Source organism: Myotis myotis, unplaced genomic scaffold, assembly GCF_014108235.1.
Source record: "Myotis myotis isolate mMyoMyo1 unplaced genomic scaffold, mMyoMyo1.p scaffold_m19_p_3, whole genome shotgun sequence".
Classification (NCBI taxonomy): Eukaryota; Metazoa; Chordata; class Mammalia; order Chiroptera; family Vespertilionidae; genus Myotis; species Myotis myotis.
In genome coordinates, this window is record NW_023416335.1 from 176,038,037 (window position 1) to 176,058,284 (window position 20,248).

The 20,248-nt window shown below is 40.5% G+C and overlaps 1 protein-coding gene across 5 annotated transcripts in view; it reads left to right on the forward strand.

Moving 5' to 3' along the window:
- Nucleotides 1-20,248, forward strand: part of TMTC1 (transmembrane O-mannosyltransferase targeting cadherins 1) — a 238,146-nt gene that overhangs the window by 184,655 nt on the left and 33,243 nt on the right. For all 5 annotated transcript variants that reach the window (XM_036299239.1, XM_036299240.1, XM_036299241.1 and 2 more), the window contains one exon: nt 803-946. In XM_036299239.1, the coding sequence (XP_036155132.1) occupies nt 803-946 (144 nt within the window). The remainder of the gene's footprint in view (nt 1-802; nt 947-20,248) is intronic.

Below are 20,248 nucleotides of genomic sequence, written 5' to 3' on the forward strand. Positions count from 1 at the left end.
AACAAAACAAAACCATAGAAAACAAAATCCATGGTTGATTACCAGAGCTGGGGAATTGGATGAAGGTGGTGAAAAGGTAGGTACAAGCTTCCAGTTATAATATAACTGAGATCCAGGGATATAATATACAACATGATGACTATAGCTAATAACACTGCTGTTTGGTGCATCTGAAAGTTGTTAAGTGAGTAGATCCTAAGAGTTCTCTTCATAAGGATGAAAACATTCTTTTTTTGTATGTATTTATATGAGACTAGAGGTCTGGTGCACGAAATTTGTGTATGGGTAGGGTCCCTAGGCCTGGCTGGCAATCAGGGCTGATTGGGGCCTTCCGGCTGCCAACCAGGGCCTCCCTTCCCAGGCTGCCAGCTGCCGGCTGCCAGCTGGGGCCTTCCTTTGTTCTGCACACCTCCCGCCCCACCCGGTGGTCAGCACACATCATAGAGAGCAATTAAACTCCCAGTTTCCTGCTTGAACTCCTATGGGGACAATTTGCATGTTAGCCTTTTATATATATAGATGATGGATGTCAGCTAAACTTATTGTGGCAGTCATTACACAATATATATTAGTCAAATTCTTACGCTGTATACCTTAAACTTACACAGTGCTTCATGTCAGTTATATCTCAACAAAATTGCATTAAAAAGGATTTGGCATAGATGTACCATTAAAATAAAGGAAGAATTCAGTGTTTCTTTTTGGTTGTGGCATAGGTGGGGGAGGTGGAAAGTAGAACAAGCAAACTGTCCAACTTAGAAGTTTTTGAACACTCATAGCTTAATATTTTAAATTTTTTTAGGCTGTATCCACGCCATGCAAGTGCCCTGAACAACCTTGGAACACTGACGAGGAACACAGCAGAGGCAAAGATGTACTATCAGAGGGCTCTCCAGCTAAATCCACAGCACAACCGGGCTCTGTTCAATCTTGGGAATCTCCTCAAGTAAGTAGAATGTACCTTTGATCAGGCGGCCTTGTAATTTCCCGAAATCCTTTTCTTCTCAACACTTGGTTATGCTATTGTCTTCTCTTCCAAGAGTGAAATAATTAGAGATTTGAAGCTTTGGAAAGACGCAATACTCATCCGAATTAATTCTATCCCTTATCAGTCAAAAAGAGTATTTTCCAGAGTGTCTTTCTGGAAGTATTAGTTCTGGGAGCTGCTCATAAATTGCCTGTAGAGAGGCGAGATTTGGAAGGGATTACATGGTCAAATGAATTTAGGAAATACTGAGTTAAGTTAAATATAGTTCTAGAAAGAAAGAAAGAAAGAAAGAAAGAAAGAAAGAAAGAAAGAAAGAAAGAAAGAAAGAAAGAAAGAAAGAAAGGGAGAGAGAGAGAGAGGGAGGGAGGGAGGGAGGGAGGGAGAGAGAGAGGAAAGAAAGGAAGGAAGGAAGGAAGGAAGGAAGGAAGGAAGGAAGGAAGGAAGGAAGGAAGGAAGGAAGGAGGCAAGGAAGGAAGGAAGAAAGGAAGAAAGGTCCTTTTTTGCCTTAACTAGTTTGGCTCAATGGATAGAGTGTCAGCCCAAGGACTGAAGGGTCCCGGTTAAGTTCTGGTCAAGGGTGCATACCTAAGTTGCAGGCTCAATTCCTGGTCCTGGATGGCAAGGTGCAAGCAGGAGGCAACCAATATATGTGTTTCTCTCACATTGATGTTTCTCTCTCTCTCCCTACCTTCCACTCTCTCTAAGACTCAATGGAAAAAATATCCTCAGGTGAGGATTAAAAACAACAACAAAAAATAAAGAGTAAATGTTCTTTTAAAAAAAATAGTTCCTTTATTGCAAAAATTTCTAATATGCTAAACGCCCTGTGAATCCTCAAACAGGGACTATGGAATACAGCATTTTCCAAGCCACTCTTTTTTTGGTAAGGCGTTTCCCACATATTTAATGAATATACTCTTGGCAAAGTGCTGGTCTAGGGAAAGCAGTCTGTCCTAAAGGTGTAACTAAATGGCTTAACTACAACTTGTGCCCACTTTGTACTCTTGGTAAGAAACACAGTGAGGCATACCTGGAATTAGTAATGATTAGAGTAACTCTTGCTCCTAGGAAGGCCTCCCAGGCATAATCACTGGTGTTGGCTTTTCCCTCACTGCCCTATAAAAGGTTAATCGTGCAATTAGTATCACCAGAGACTAGCACACCAAGGGGTACTTTTGCCTCGTGTATTGTAATTAATAGGAAGACTAAGTATGTTGGTGATGGTACTGGCAATGATCGTGAAAATGGTGGTGGTTCTGGAATTTAACTTCTAAACTTTAAAAAAAAGGTTGAAACTGAAATTAAAAGGTAGAAATGGTTGGAATCAGACTGTAGTGCTGTGTTTATCTGTACTTGTTAGGATGCCGACAATCTGTACCCTTTCTGAATTGGCTTCCATGCCTCTGAACTTTAGAGAGGCTAATGGTGTGTTTTGTTCCTCTATCCTCTCCCTAACAGGATTGTTTTCATTGCCTCAGTAACTTTTATGATGCACCTTCTTCACTTTCCTGTTTACTCCTTGAATGTTATATGTACACATAGATATTAGTACTAACAAGCTCCCTTCAGAAACAAGAACAAATCAAATGTTTTGGGAGAAATGAGTTCTAATTATTGTAGATAACAAGTTACAGGTTGATAGGGTGTTTTACTTTACTATTTTTATGAGCTCTTATTTTTATGTGAAGTTCTAAGGACTCATTTTTAATGTCATGTTACATCTGTATATATCTTTACTTAGGGCCCAAATAACTTCAGTCTGGGTACAAGCCTGTCAGTGTCTTTTGGTTACATGGATTATATAATATTGAGTTCAAAAATCACATAGTTGAGTGTTTTCCCCCAAAAGCCAGCTTTAAAAGCCTGTCTTTGAAATGAGGGTCCCTGTTAGGAGTGATATCCTGCGGTTATGATTATCATATTGTGTTGAATGTGCCTGCACTTGAAAAAGAAGACAGAGATTCTTTTAAATTTCATCCTGTCAAGACCTGAACAAGAGATATACACTCTAACCTTCTATTTTCAATTCCCATAGGAGTGCCACTGACTATTATTTTGAATTAGTATATGTGAGTTAAAAGTACAAGGACATATTTTTTGGAGCATGGAAATGACTGCTTTTCACAGTGAGAGGGATACCTACCAGGATTGTTTCTCTTTCAGTAAAATCAACTCTTGGTGATTATCCAAACCAACAACCATGTTTTGCATTTGTATAGAACTGTAGTTTTCTAAGAGCTTTTTTATGGGGCCCTCTCAGAGATTAAAGTAGATGTGGAAGAAGAGAGGAGGAGGGTCCTCAGGGGTTAAGTGTCTGCACAAAGCCACCCTGGTTCACCTTCTGTGCTTTCACATTATACCAGAGAGCAAGGAGGCCATCTATGTGTATATTATTCTTAGTTTCCAGTAGAATAAAATGATCATAATAGCTAACATTTATATAATACTTTCCGTTTTACAGATGTGGTTTTATATCCATTATTTAATTTAATCTGCATGCAGTCTATTGTGAGAGGTATTATTATCCTCATCCCCATTTTACAGATGAGAAAACCAAGGTTTGGAGATCTCTTCTGACCTTGGCCTAGGCTGTGGCAGACCCAGGATTGAATTTCTGCCCTTGGACTTTATCCTGTTCATATCCCGTTACTCATGCTGCTCAGATAGCTCTTCTATCCCAAAATTCTTGATATTTAGCTATTTAATGGTATACAATTGCCTCTTGATAGAAAGGTCCTTCCTGTTTTTCTTAAGCAAACAGTAAAGGCTGTTTACACTATATCCCTCAGTAGCAGAGAGAGGTGGCTCAGAAAACAGCAGAGTTAATCCACATGTAGGTAACTCCAAGTTTTACTTTTGCTTTCCGTAGTATTTTTCTGCTAAGTAGCCATGAGTCAAAGGCAAAAAGAGGATAAAAGAAAATTATAAATTGGGTTTGATTGATTCATTTTACAATTTTATTTATTTCTCATTATACAGGTAACTTAAAATTGTACCCTTTTTTGTAATATAGAACTTAATTGTCATTCTAAGAACCCAAGTTATCTCTTTAGATATGAACAGTTTAGATTTGTTTCTTAGGGGGGAAATAGAAGACCTGGCAATTGAACCTAGATCTGTCTGACCCAGTATCCTTGCCCCTCATCACCACCCTCGACTGCCTCCTTGTGGTTCACCTCAAAATTGGAATACAGCCCACAGCAGCACTGCCAAACGAAAATGAGTCAGATCTGTAACTTAAAATTTTCAAGTGGCAATATTTCAAAACCTAACAAGGTGAAATTAATCTTAATAATATATTTTATCAAACCCCAATGTATCTAAACTATTATCATTTTAACATGTAATTAATCTTAAATATTAATTTTAAAATTGAACATTTAAAAATATTAATGAGTTGTATGAGTTCTTTAAAATTTTTGGATATTAACCCCTTATTAGGTGCATCATTGGTGCTTATGTTCTCCCATTTAGTAGGTTGTCTTTTTGTTTTGTTGATGGTTTCCTTTGCTATGCAAAGCTTTCTGTTTGATTTAGTCCCATTTGTTTATTTCCTCCCAAATATCCAATTAAAAAAACTGGCAGAGGACCTGAATACACACTTCTCCAAAGAGGACATACAGATGGTCAATATACAGATAAAAAGATGCTCAACATCACTAATCATCGAAGCAATGCAAATTAAAACCACAATGAGATATTTCCTCACATGTGCCAGAATGGCCATCATCAATAAATCAACCAATAACAAGTGTTGATGAGGATGTAGAGAAGGGAACCCTCATGCACTGTTGGTGGGAATGCAGATTAATGAAATCACTATGGAAAACAATATGGAGGTTCCCAAAATAGTTAAAAATGGAACTGCTGTATGACCCAGTAATTTTACTTTTGGGTATATATCTAAAGAAACCAAAAACATTAATTCAAAAGAATATATCCACCCCCATGTTCATTGCAGCATTATTTATAATAGCCAAGATATGAAAGTAACCCAAGTGTCCATCAATAGATGAATAGATAAAAATATGATGATACAGATATACGATGGAATATTACTCAGTCATAAAGAAGAATGAAATCTTACTATTTATGACAGCATGGATGGACCTAGAGGGTATTATGCTAAGTGAATTAAGTTAGAGAAAAACAAATACCATATGATTTCACTTATATGTAGATATAAAGAGCAAAATAAATGAACAAACAAAATAGAAACAGACTCATAGATATAGAAAACAAACTAATGGTTGCCAGAGGGGAGGGAGTTAGGGGACTGGGTGAAAAAAAATGGTGAAGGATTAAGAAGTATAAATTTGTAGCTGCAAAATAGTCTCAGGGATATAAAGTACAGTATAGGGGGTATAGTCAATAATATTGCAATATGCATGGTGGCAAGTGGGTACTTGAAATGTTGGGGAGATCACTTTGCAAAGTATATTAATATCTAACCACTGTGCTGTACACTTGAAACTAATATAAAATAATATTCAATGTAAACTGTAATGAAAAATAAAGTTAAAAACCCCACCCATAAAAAAAATATTAATGAGATGGTATACTTTCTTTTATATAATTAATCTTTGAAATCCAGTGTATATTTTACAGGACATCTCAGGCTACTCATATCTCAAAAAATCAATAGCCAGATATAGTTAGTGGCTACTATATTGGACAGCCAGACCTTAATTAATGACCTTCACTTTGAGAGAAACCTGAGTCTTTTCCAGGACAGAAGTTCTAAATAAGATGTGATGCTTTTACAGCATCTCAGAAATCTTATGGCACTAGGACAAATTTCATTTGCATTCTTGGAATTATATGACAGAGCTTTCGACCTGTTCATAGCAGTAGACTTCACTGAGTCTACTGAGTGTTAACCAAATATATTTGGCCTCTTTCAAGACCATTTTACTGGACTTTGAAGTTAATCTATTCTGAGTCTGTGCAGCACATTTACAGTGTGACAAATTGATAAGGATCAGCTTTCCATGCCAGCATTCTTAATTTATATTAATTATTGTTGGCCTTGCTTGGAACTGAACATGTAAAAGAAAATAGACAAGATTAGCATAACCTTTTTATGAATGAAAAGAGTAAAAGTCCCTGATGGCTCAAAAGAGTATAATAGAATATTTAAATTCTGGGCTTGAGTTAAATAGTTGCTGCTATTTGAAACACAATATGAAAAGAACCTCTTTAAAAAATCATATCATACATCCCTTCCAAAAATCGTATTATTGCCTAAAGTACCCTCCATTCATATGATTGGCTATAGATAACACAGGGGTGTTACAATAAATCTTATAATTAAAACTCAGAAGATAAGAAATAGAATGTCCAATAATTGAACTATGTAGAAGATGAATTTGATAACAGCATACATTTGGTTTTCTTCAGTCCAATCCTTTAGAAAATTGAATATCTAAAGAATAAAATAACACAAAAAGAAGGGCAAGTAACTATTATCTTTGAAATAAATTTAAATGTTAATAATGCATTTTCTTATGGATTTGATACTAACCACTCGCCCTTTTATTACACAAAAAGGACTTTAATACACTCAAGATAGTAGTATTTCCCTTCTGTACTTTTTAATTGAGGCCCCAGAGAATCCAAAATGCCAGCCTACTGTGTAAAGAAAAATGTTTTGAGGTTCTTCCCACCACATAAGGATGTCAAGTTCTGCATTCTCCCCTGGGGTGAAATCATACTCCTCACCCCAGGGTGACCTATGAGTGAGTATCCAGCTTTACTTACCTGTAGTCCTAACCCCATTACAGTTTCTCCCCTTCATCTTTATTCAACTCAGACCAGTCTCTCTCCAGGTCTCTTTCCCCAGCTCTTTAGAAGCCCAGCCCAGCCCAGCATCTCATGCACATCATCGCCATCCTCATCACTGCCACCTCACAGTTTTTGGTACAGTCTCCCATTGTCCTCAGGGACTTGAGCATCAGAGCAATGACTTTCTCTTGCTCCCAACCTATGCTGCCCTTTTTAGCAAATTCAGATATTACATTAACCTCCCAGTTTCTCTGCTGCCTTCATTCCAGGGCCCTCCAGTTCTGCTCTGCCTTTCAGACCTTTTCATTCTTTAATACCTGAATTCTGAAATGCTCCTCCTTGACCTTAACCTCTTACCCTTCCCATCCTCCTCTCTGTTACTCCTACTGGCATGTTGACAGGGTCATGATTATGGCCTGCTGCTTCCTAGCTTTCCTCTGTGCTCAGTTGTCTTCTTTTAAGACCTTAATGTTGACATGACTTCCATGACAAGTTTATTCTCCTCATTGCTGCTGGCCCTGCATTGAGACAATAAACCATTGTTAGAATCTCTGTTCTCTTGATTCTGATGTTCATAATTTATAATCCCATCTCTAATTTATCTGATCTATTTTAGTAATGTAGGTGACATCAACTTAGACTCCTTCATATCTTAACTGTCATTTACTTGCCTGACCAGACCCCTGACCTAAGGTACTCCCGTTGCCTGCATTTTGCTTTCCCTAAAACAGTATTTCTCAACTTTTTTCATTATCACCCATCTTTTTAAAGCATTTTTTTTCTAATTACCCTCTACCCCAATTTAAAACGCAAGAATACTATTTGTAGGTGGGGTTGAGCACTGGGAGACAACAAATCATTGTAATATCTAAGATGATTTTTCACTGTACCCCCTATCGTCCAAGAAGCAATTTTCACCCCTACCCTAGACCCTCCTCTACTCTAAAACACAAATCTGAGTTGAATGGGACTCTTACAAAACTCTGAAGATAGCATTGTGGAACACACAGGATGAGGTGGGGTGTAGAGTTGTTAGAAATTCATCCTCTATGATCTTATAATATCTCCCACATATTTTCTATCTTCCTGATACATGTATTCTTTGTTCTCCTCCTCAGTGTCCTTACCATAACCAGAAGATAACATCATCCCGTACTTTTACTAACAATATTCAAGTCATTTAGGGTGAATTTTCGCAGCTTTCCTTCTGCGTACCTCAAAACTCCCTTCTTCTTTTTTTCTTTCATGGGAGGATGAATTGTGCTGCCTCTTTCATATTTTATGTTTAGATTTTTTTTTGTAAAATTGAGGCATAATTAACGTGTAAAAAAATGCACAAATCTTAATTGTTCAGTGTAATGAGTTTTGACAGTTTTACATGTTCTTGTAATCACCCCCAAATAAACACATAGATTATTACCATCACCCCAGAAACATCCCTCGTGCTTCTGTTGAGTAATGTTCCCTTCCTGTGAGGCAATCATTATTTTTTTCACCCTAAACTAGTTTAGCCTGTTTTAGAACTTCATTTACAGGTGATCATTTACTATGTACTTTTTTGCTGTTTGGATATTTTTCTTAGCATAAGTTTTTGAGGCTTATCCAGGTTTTTACATGTTACATTTTTTTTAATGCTCAGTAGTATCACGTTGTATATACATGAAGTACTTTGTAATTTTTCGTGCATAGATACTTGGTTTGTTTACAGGTTTGAGTTATGAATATCTATGTTGTGTATATTCACATCCCAGTCTTTCATGTTCATTTTTTGTGGTAAATATCTAGGAGTAGAATCGTATCTTTAACGTTTTAAGAAACTGCCAAACAGTTCTTTAAAGTAATTGTACCACATTTCAGTCCAACTATGGTGAGCGATCCCTTTGCTTCACACCCCAACATTTGGTGTTGTCAGTGTTTTTTATTTCAGCCCTCAGTAGTCATTAGTGTAAAACCCACATGTGTTATCGATTCTGTTTCTTTCCTGTCCTCCCATCCATTATCATGAGTTCTCTCTTGAGTCTTCAGATTCTTCCCATTCCAAACTTACGACCCTAGGGACTCTTTCTGGGTTTAGCTACTCTTGCCAGTTGTTCTCCTAACCATTCCTTTCTCTGATTAAATTGACAAGAGGAATGCTTAGCACATGGTGCTCCTCCTCCCCTCCCCCCCCACCTGTTCATTTGACATTCCAGCGGAGCTGTGGTCTTGAACATCAGCTATGAATTTCCAAGGTTCTCTCAGCTCTCATTCCCCTTGATGTCTCTGAAGTGAAGAATATGACACCATTGACCGCCTTCTGCTGCTTTTGCAACTCTTTAGTTCATTGCTATATTACAACACATTGTTTTTCTCTTCTGTTTCCAATATCTACTCTTCTTCCACCCTCCCTTTAAATTTAGGGCACCTGAGAAATTCATTGATTATCTATTATAGACACACATGCAGTCCAAATGCCATGGCATCCGGGACCTTCCACAATCCTGACACCTTCCTCCTTTTTTTCTCCTCTTCCACACTGTGTGAACCCGGAGGCTGGGCCAAACTGAGGACTTGCCAGTGTACAAGGAATACACATTCGCAAACTACAGTTGAGAAAAACATTACAAAGGGTTCAAAGCGAGAACTCCTGCAGTTCATCTGATATAAGTTTTATTCTCATTTTTATAATTTTCAGTGTCTTACAAAACGGAGTTATCTGGGAAATGATGAGAATGTTTGCCTACTTCCTCAGGATTTGAGAGTTATTTGTATATAAACACATTGCTAATTGTGAAAATATTTTTGTAAGTATCTCTCCCCTACCAAAACCCTGCTCATTCACGCTGTGATTACTAAAGAACTGGGCATGAGTAAGTTGTTTTAAGTCCACAGTGTGGTTTGCAAGGAAAGGTCCCTCTTCTCATTCCTCTTGGCCCTGATGGCTACAGTAAACCCCGTGGAGGCCGGGAGACAGCTCTGAACAGGACGTGCTGTGCGGGAGGGCATGCTTTAAGGATCCCCGGGTTTTGTTTACATTCCCTTGAAGAAATTGGACTGTCATCATTTTCTTTCCTTGCATACCTATTTCTGGCAGAGCATAAGTAAACAGGCTGGACTGCGTTGTGAGGGACAGGAGTTTTCAGCAGTCTCCTCTGTCAGGAAAAGCACTTGTCCCACTCCTTAACCCTCATCACCTTTCCCGGCTGCATCTGCAATCTAGTCCCCTTATCCTGTGCTGGGGAATGACTTGGAACAACTCTTGACTAGAAATGTAGCTTAAAGAAGGTACAAATCAATTAAAAGATAAATGAGGGTTCCCTGCTGGCGTGGCTCAGTAGTGAGCATGGACCTATGAACCAAGAGGTCCAGGTTTGATTCCCGGTCAAGGTCACATGCCTGGTTGTGGCTCCATCCCCAGTTGGGGGTGTGTAGGGGGCAGCCAATCAATGATTCACTCTTATCATTAATGTTTCTATCTCTCCGTTTTCCTTCCTCTCTGAAATCAATAAAAACATGTATTTTTAAAAAGAGAGAGAAATGAGGGTAATCACTGGAAATTGCTTCTTGCACATATCATCTTACTTTAAGGGGCCAGGCACCTCAACGTTCGATCTTAAATCCTGTAGGAAATCAGCTTTGCCCTGACACGGAGACTGAATGTGGAACATAACTTGTTAGAGATTATTTAAAGGCTTTCCGATCTAAAACTCCTGGAGAGTCCAGGAGGAGAAGCAGAAGGACAGGAAGGAAAGGCCTCATCTGTGTGTTTCCTCGGCCCCCCACCTGCCTGTGCCCCGCAGGGTCTATCTGGGAAGCGCTGTGGGGAGATGAAGCTTGCCTCAAAGGCTCCCTCCCTTCTTCGTGACCCCTCACCAATTTTGCCAGCCTCCCTCCCAGGGTCCCCTCCCTCGAGCAGACCCACCGTGTTGCCACCTGCCTGCTGGCAGCATTGTAGGGCTCTCTGCCCTCAACCTTTTTGCTGCCTCTCCTTCTCCAAGTGAAAAGAACACTAGTGACTGACAATTGAATGACAAAGTGCTCCTCCTGGCTTAAGAACCTGCCCACTCTGCCACACTCACCACAGGTCCATCAGCTGTAGGCCTCAGTGCGTTTGCGTCTCACCTCTCCCATGTAGTAGCCAGCAACCTTAGGAAAACGACTTTACTTGCATTGCCTCCCATTACTCGTTTATACACTGGAAATAATACTAGTAACTACATCCTTCGTACGTACTAGACAGGAGAATGCATGGAAGTACTTAACATAGGACCTAGCCCCCAGTAAAGATGAAATAAGTTTTAGCGATTTTTAATTATTACTAGCCCAGGGACATAATTTCTCACTTCTAATTTGAAGCTGAACTTCTTAGTATAAAATTAATTATGAATGAGAAGTAGGGAATACATTTTCTTCCCCCGCAGATGAACAGGTCTTAAGGCAATATTCAACCTCCTTGAGACTCCGTTCACTCATGTTTGAAATAAGGGCCGGAACCGGGTGATGCTGTAAAGCTCTCTCGAGCTGCAAGAATCCGTGGTTTTAACTATGACTCCAAGTTTTTGATCTCTTAACTGAAGTGTCAGTAGAAGAATACAAAGGAACGTGAAGGTCCCTTTTGTCTTCAGAGGCAATCCTTACATTCGAGCAACACCCTGCTTTTGCTGAGAAAGCAATCCCTGAGGCTGCCGTAGAAATTCCAGGTGGGACTCTGGGTGGAGGGGGTTGAAGGAGCCCGTGGACCTAGCATTTCCTGCATCAGCCCACGTGCCAGACACTCTGATGAGCTTACTGCCTGTGAGCGTTTATTTCACCCCCACAGGAACCTGGAGAGGTAGAGATTCATGTGCACATTTCACAGATTGGGCCACTGAGGCTAATGGAGATGGAGCATCTAACCCAAGTCACACAGCAGGTGAGGGTAGAGTCGGGATTTAGTCAGCCATCAGCCTGAGCCTAAAACCAGGGATATGCCTTCAACTATACCCTCCAAGGGGCCCTTTACCTGAGGGTAAATGAACCCTGTCCACATCAGGCTATTCTCAGCTACCCTCTCCTCCAGGCCCCAGCCTAAGAGCATTATTTCCATACCCTCCTTCAAATCACTGAAGGGTTGAACTTAAATAAATATTTGCCTGCACTTTGAAGAGATGCTGGCCTGGGATCATTATCCCCATCCCCTCCCAGCCCACCTTCATGCCCTCGTGGCTCAGAGCTGGCTCCCTACACACAACAGCCAGGCCACCGTGGGACATGCATCCTGCTTCCGGGGTTCAGGGCAGTGGCCGCTCTGAGCTGATGACAAAGAACATCAAGAGCCATTCGCAGGAGCGAAGGAGGAGGAGACTCAGGAGGAGCACGTCCTCAGAACCTGCCTGTGCCTGGTCCTCACGTGAGCCGTGTCTCCGTCTCTGCTGCCCTGTGACTAGACAACATCAGAACTTCCCATCGTTCCATCTCCTCAGTGTTCAGCTGGGACACAGGTGTTCATGACAGCCAAAGCCTGACCACTCACGCCACACAGGCGGGCACCCCAGCTGCCTCCCGTTGTTGCCACAGTGACTGAGTCTGATCCTGCAAACCCACCCTGTGGGGAGGGCAGGTGGTCTACTTAATGCTGAGTGTGGGTTTGGAGTTCAGAAAAAAGATTCGTTCTTTACCACCACCGCACAATATGAATCTGTCTTCCAGACAGTTCTGTGCAGCTTCCATAAAACGTCAAGCAGAAACACTAGAGTGAACGCCAGTAACCTAGATGCAATATTTCCATTGCATCACCCAGAGATGAGCTCAGTAAACTTGATCATAAAAGAGGCATCAGAAGGGATGATCCAATTTTTAAAAATTTACTGTACAGGAAAGATAGTAGTAGAGCCTCAGAAAAATGTTTGCTTTGAAAAGATCGTCTCAGTCGGACAGTTACAATTTGACTTTCATGATTCAGTTTTTCACAAGAGCTGGTAAGTCTATCAGCCAGCTCCCCTCCTCCCCACCACCTCATTAAAAAAATACTCTTTTCCTTTGTGAAAGGCATCAGATTTTGGATCCAACAACAACAAACACCCTAACAAAGAAATAGAAATTAAAAGAGCTGCCCGGCACTCCAAGTTCACAACTGTGGTTAATGGGAAATTGTACTACTGCCAAGTGGTTGCCAAATCCATTTATTTCTGTTACTGGCATTTCCGAAATTCTCCCAAAATGTCAATACTTTTTCAAAGCAAGCATCTGCTTCCAGTTTAAATGAATGTGTCATGAGATTTTAGACAGGAGTCCAAAAAGTTTTCTAAATTGACACTTAACAGGTCCTTAATTACTTAAAGAAAATGTGGTGAAGTTTTATTTGCTTTTGCTAAATATCTGTCCTTGAGAGAGAGCCAGGAAAGTGAGATGGTGCAAATGTTTTTACTTAACACACCAGAGGACCTGTCTCACTGCTGTAGAACTGAAGGGGAAATTCCCTGTGAAACTACAAATGTTTAATGGCAAGATTTGCACATTATGAACAAGATCTAATTTCTTCTTGATGTTTCTCTTACGGAATCAATGATGAAGATGTTATTGGTTCCAGGAATCCCTTCTCGGGAATCTTAGCCTTTTGGAAGTTCCCGGGGGATACTTAAGAGAGTGGAATTTTGCTTGCAGCATACTAGGAGCTTTTTATTTATATATGATGACTATATGGATAGCACAGGAGCTAGGACTTGGATGCAAAGTAGAGGACATTCACAGCAGAGCTTCTATGAGATGGAAAACTGCCTCTTCCAATTGCAATATTCCCCAGCATACCCCTCCACCTCCAGCCTCCTCACAACGTTGGCCATCCAGAGGTATCAATCAGCTGGCCACGGTGACCTTTCTCTTTGGTTCAGGTCGTCCCAGGAGGTCTTCTTTCTCTCTCTCTCTTTTTAGGCGTTCTTAATCCTATAGCAGTTAGCCTTACATCAAGGATCAATTGATCAGGCAAATCCCACATGGTAATCAGTGCCTTAAAACACAGACTGAAGACCACCTTCAACAGAACCGCCTGAGGGGTTTATTAAGATTACTGACCCGGCTGGTGTAGCTCAGTGGTTGAGTGTCAACCCGTGAACCAGGAGGTCAGGGTTCTATTCCTGGTCAGGGCACATGCCTGGGTTGCAAGCTCGATCCCCAGTAGGGGGCTGCAGGAGGCAGCTGATGAATGATTCTCTCTCATCATTGATGTTTCTATCTTTCTGAAATCAATATATATATATATATATATATATATATATATATATATATATATATATTTTTGAAAGAATACTGATTCTAGAGTTCTACCCAGGACCTACTGGACCTTATGAGGCCTGGGATCCTGAATTTTACCAAACACTTAATTATTTTTAAGCACTAAAATTTGAGAACTATTGACCCACGGGAAAGTGAAGATGGAATATTTTAGGTCATGGAGAATTCAGTCATCAGCTGGTGGCTCATTTGAGAGGTAAGGAAGTGCAGGATGCTGAGGGCAAGAGACATTACTTAACCCTGGTGCAGCCTTACTCCCACCTAGTTCCCTCACCTGTGCAGGTGTCCCTGACAGTTCCATCAGTGCCAGTGGAACCCCTAACAGAAGCACTGACCGTACTCAGGATCCTTAGTGTGACATGAGTTTCCTAAGGGACTCTGTGCCCCTTTGATCCCACAGAAAGTGTGCCCATGGCTAAGTGGACGGGGGTATGTACTGAGGTTCACTTGGTCAATGTGTTCACTAGTTATGGATTCCTTCATTCAAACGTTTTCCACTGAATTCAGAGAAACAGCCTGGGGACTTGGTTACCTAAATCACATGCTTGGTCAATTCAGAGGCACATGTTCTTTTCCTATTGCTTCCATTCGAATGGACTTGTCGATTCAGTGTCAATGGATAACAGAGTAGCTCTTTGTAGATGGTGTTCACATCGACAATGGGCTACTGATTTCCCTAAATAGCTTCTTATAGACCCAGAGCAAATGCTTGGCAAGTTTTACCACTGTCTCCTGCTGACCCAGGGGGGATCTGTACTGTCAGAATGCATAGGTAATTCCCATTATTAAGGAGTCTCATTATATCTATCTGAAATTGTTTGCATCCCTTGTTATACCTTTTTAGTTGGAAATAACTGCTTAAGCCTTTCTTTTCTAAGAAACTTCCCCGGCTTGGCTGAAGAAGAGTCTCAAAATTGCTCCTGATTCTTTCCTGCCCTTAGCCATCACCCTTAAAAATGAAGACCCACTGCTTTGGATGGGTTCACCATCCGCTGAGTGGACTCTGAACTGTGGGCTGCCATGTAGGCCTCCTCAGCTCCGTGTTTGCCTTTGGAATGAGGTTTCCAGGGAAATTCCTCTGTTATTGGCGTTATTTTACATTTCGTACAACGCTGTTTGTTGGTGTACTTAATGATGATTATCATATTAAAAATCAATTGTGATATCAGATATCTAATATCACTCCGATATCTTACCTAATTCTTTGTGAATGGTTTAAAGTGTGAAAGCATATTACTTTTGAGGGAATTTCAAAAACACCGCATTCTGCTTGTTTTAAAAATTAATTTTAAGGAAGGGAGATATAGGTTTCAATGGGTGATTTTTAGAAACATTAAATGAATTAATAAAAGCCAAAATATACATAGTACCTACTGTGAGCCTGAGACACAGGGAGGGAGGTTAAATAATTTTCCTAAAGAAACACAGCTAGCAAATGGTAGAAGTAGAGTCCAAACCCAGTCCTGGATTTTGAGTCTGTGCTTTTAACTACTATGTAGACTTAAGGTAGAGAAGCCACTTAGCAGTGCTTGGTAAGTAAGAAGTGCTCAATACTGGTAAATGGACACTAAACTTGTATTTTTTTTTTTTTTATGATTCCAAGCCTTGGGTGCTTCTGCCTTCCTTAGGATCACTTCTATAATATTGAATGAGGTGTAGAAAGAGAGCTATAAAATGAATTATATAATCCTCATCTGTCAAATTTTTATTAGAATATTGAGAAGTTTATTTCAGGAGATTTATAGAAAAATCTAGGACTAAAGAAAATAGTAAAACCATGGCTTTTAAAAAATAATTTAGCAATTATTGAATTTCTACTATGTGCAGATCACTGGGATAGAAGTAAATAAGATGAATAAGACATGGGTCCTGTCTATGAAGGAATTTAAAACTGGTCACAGACAGAGTGCACAGCATTTGAGAAAGTGGATACAAAAATGTGGACCGTTGACTGCCCATGGGTCTGGTGTTAGAGTAGCTGTGAGCTGTGTGCAAACCACTTGAGCTCTCCAAATCTCAGTTTTGTATTGTTGGGGTGGTGATTGCTAGTATTTACAGTAAAGATAATTATGCCTCATTTGTACCATTTAAAAGGAATTAAAATAAATAATGCAAAGGAATCACTCTGTCCTTAGCAGAGAGAACATGTGCAGCAAACAACTGTTGGAAAACATGGAGCTTGAAAAACTTGCCTGGTTGGCACGTTCACTGATACACAGGCTTGTACCCTCCCGCAGGGGGCAGTGTTAGGAACCCTTCACATACTGTGCCTGCCAGGACCTTGGAAGAGAAAAATAATCTGGGGCCCAATTACTCCTTAGAATGTTGGGCTGAAGAACAAAGAGCAGCTGCCCTTTTGGAGGCCAGGATAGGGCTTCTAACATGATTCCCCTACCACCTGTTTTGTTATGGAGATACAAAAAGAAAAGCAAAATATAAAAAAGGTAGCATATGTGTGGTTTCTGGTTTTGTTACATGTTTCGGGCTCTGATGAGGCCATCATGCTGTGAGCTGGTTAAATCAGGGAAGGCTTCCCGGGGGAGCAGAAGGGTGGTGAGGAGGGGCAAGCCACCTGTGAAGTGACAGGCAAAAGTCCAGGCTGAGAGGCACAGACTTGGGGGAGGCCGTCCTTTGTGCTTGGGCCCGGGGCAGGTCACCGAGGCCCCCTGAGTCTCAGTTTCCATTCCTGTAAACTGAGAAGGTGAGATTATATCCATAATTCTCAAATCTGGATGGCCATCACTTTCCTGTGGAGAGCTTCTTCTTAAGAGGCCCAACCTCAGAACAGGAAGGTCTTGTGAAAAGCACCCTGCATAGTTTTAAGGTACAGTCAGGCTAGAGAAGGAGTAGGTGACCTCTTAGGTTCTATAGAAAAGATGTCAAAGGCCACCCAGTTTAGCTGGACTGACTAGTGGATACCTGGGTATGTTTAAACATTGGTCAGAATTGTATCATAGAGGGTTTTAAACTATAAGTCTACCTGTAGGCAGTAGGATATTAATGAGTATTTTTATATAAGGAAATGTGTTGAAAGCCATGCTCTGGGGGGAAATGCTTTCAGAGAGGAAGGGAGAGGGAAAGAGAGAAACATCAATGAGGAGAGAGAATCATTCATCAGCTGCCTTCTGCACTCCCCCTACAGGAGATGGAGCCAGCAATGTGCCCTGACCTGGCCAAGAATCGAACCGTGACCTCCTGGTTCATAAGTCAAAGCTCATCCAGTGGGCCACACTGTCTGGGTTTGCCCCTGTTTTTTAATATGGGATAAGTATCAGAGAAACATGGGCCATAATGTAAATATGAAAAGGGATGCTATTCAGAAACAGGTTGAAATGAAGTTCAGTTCTCATGTGGTAACTTTAAGACCAAGGAGAGTCCCATATGGATGAATTATCTGCCACGTAAGTTACTGTGTCAAAACCACACCTATTTCATAAATTCCCACCAAAGTGTGAGCAAAGGAGAGACTATAGAAGAAATATATCTTCTATTTCTTTCTATATGAATATGCCTACTATTCCTCTCCCTTTCAGAAACAAAACAGCAATAACATTACCACATGTGAATTTCTTGGGCTTTTGTAAAAGGCATTGTAAAATATCAGTTAAGGTGGTATGTGCCTCACTCTATTGGTAGGTAATGACGGATTCTCAAAGGCTCCCATGGAAAAGCAGAGTCACCTAAGAGTGCAGAGCCCAGAGAAAATGGCCTGTCTGCCCCCGCAGCTGCACCTTGCAGTGCTCATATACTAACGAAATTGTGAAATACAGAGGTTTCCTGAAAGTGCCAGTCAGTCCCTTGAGAGATTCTTAGAAATGCAGTTTTTCATAAAGAATCCACATTCCCTATAAGTAACCTTGATACTAATTTTCTGTTGGGTCACAAGAATGTTAATGGATGACCTTAAGTATACAGGCTCGTAGACTATATTCAGTGGTAATTATTTGCACTGTGTTCTTATATAAAAGACTTACATTGCCATTCTAACTGATATGAGGCATGACAAATGAAAAATCATTAAATTTTATTATCAAATGTTGTGTGTGTGCATTTTTTTCCCTGCAGATCTTGAAGAATATCCAAGCTAAATTATGTCCTGAGGGACTTAATTTTCAGCCTTAATTTCCTAAGTCCATAACCCCCTTTGGATTTGGAGAGGATTTCCAAATGAATATTAATAAAGATTTAAAAAATCCTTGGAGGAAGAGTTCTGCTAGCCATGAAATCAATAGTAAAATTACCAGGATTAAAAAATAAGTTTTTTTAAATATATTTTATTGACTTTTTACAGAGAGAATGGGAGAGGGATAGAGAGTAGGAACATCGATCAGCTGCCTCCTGCATACCCCCTATTGGGGATGTGCCTGCAACCAAGGTACATGCCCTTGACCGGAATCGAACCTGGGACCTTTCAGTCCGCAGGCTGACCCTCTATCTACTGAGCCAAACCGGTCAGGGCTAAAAAATAAGTTTTTATTTAAGAAGTTGTGCCCCTGGAAGAATACTTCAAGAAATGTTTTAGAATAGAAATGCAGGAGTAAGTACACGTGTGCACTTCTATAGAGTGTTATGAGCACTCATTAAGTGTTTGTTGACTAAATGAATTAATCAACAAGAAAGCAGCACCAAGAGAGCTGTAAAGCAACTTTTTTATAACCATGCAACTTTCAAGCCACATTCCAAGGACGATCTACTTAAGGACATGGGCGTCACACTTTGATATTTTGCATCGAGAGGAGCCCAGTAGGAGTTAGCTAGACCCCAATAAAGGGAGGATGTCATGGACAGCCACCTCCCTCGGGGAATAGCCAGCACATCATAGACAGTGATAAATGTTGGCTCAATTGAATAGTTAAATGCAAGGTCGATGCTGGAAACATGACTTTTTTTTTCCTCAAGGTCTGTGATAAAAGACTATCTTCCAGGTAAAATCACCTTGTGATATGCTTGCTGCTTCTAACATGTGGAACTCGGACACGGGGAGTCAATATTAGTTTTCCCTCTGTAGGGATTTGTCCTGTAATAATTGAAGCTGTAGGGGTTTCATAGCAGGAGCTACTCTCAACTGTCTTTGATAATTCACTGAAATCTTGGCATGGGTTCAGATTACCCAGGAATCTGTTTTAAGTGCAGGCTCTGATTCAATGGGCCTGGCTGGAGCCTGAGACTCTGCATTGTTAACAAGCTCCTAAGTGATGCTGATGATACTAGTTCCATGAATCACATGTTGAGCAGCAAGGTCACGGAGGTAGATTTATGAGTAGAGAGAATAAGTGCAAGTGGTGTGATAGACGAGCACTGGCTCTTGACTCAGAAGATGGATTATGTGAATATGATGAGTCACCTGACTCTTCTGAATCCAAATGTTCTCATTAGAGAAAAATGAGTATAATAAGACACTAATAACTGCTCCATGGAATTGTTGTAAGAATAAAATTAATCATGTTATGTGAAAATTTACCAGAGCATATGGTAGATATTCATTGCTGATGAAAACCATTGTTGATTCTAAATAGAAAGAACATAGGCACACGATTCAGCATTGGTAATGGCAAAAGATGGGGGGATCCTTTGGCTTTGCACTCTGTAGTTCCAGTCTTCCTTCCACTTCTTTTGCCAGTTACAATATCTGTCACTTAGCAAGGGATCAGTGTTTGTGGAACTGTACTAGCAGCGAAGTTGATCATTGCGAGTGTACATTTTTTTTTGCTTCAAAGATATTGATATTAGGAAAATGACCCAGTGTTTCCCCAAGGCACTAACAGGAGAGAGAACTGTCACCCCAAATAATGGGAATAACTTGGGGGCCTTGAGTCCTTTTTGAACCAGAAGCATAATCCCTGGGAGAAGATTAAAATAAAGAACAAAGAACTCAGCCTCAATTCTGCATTAAAATATGATGATAAAATAGCCTATTATTCTTAGCCAGCCATAGTCACAATATTCCTAATTTTATAAACTATGTGTAAAAAATGTATCTCTCTTAGTTAGAAAAACAAAGACTGACATGGGCAGTTTGGCTGACTTGTCCCTGATGGGTGGTGTGGCTCGGCCCCCATAAGGCGCCTAGTCCGCATTGATGCAGCTGGTACTACAGGGCCGCAAGTCAACTTCCACAGCCTCGCTACGGGCTCCTGTGCACCCAGGGAAGGTCCCCACATTCCCTCTGAAGGTTTACCTTTCTGGCTAACACACTTGTAAGATATGAAATAACAACTCCCCAAAAGT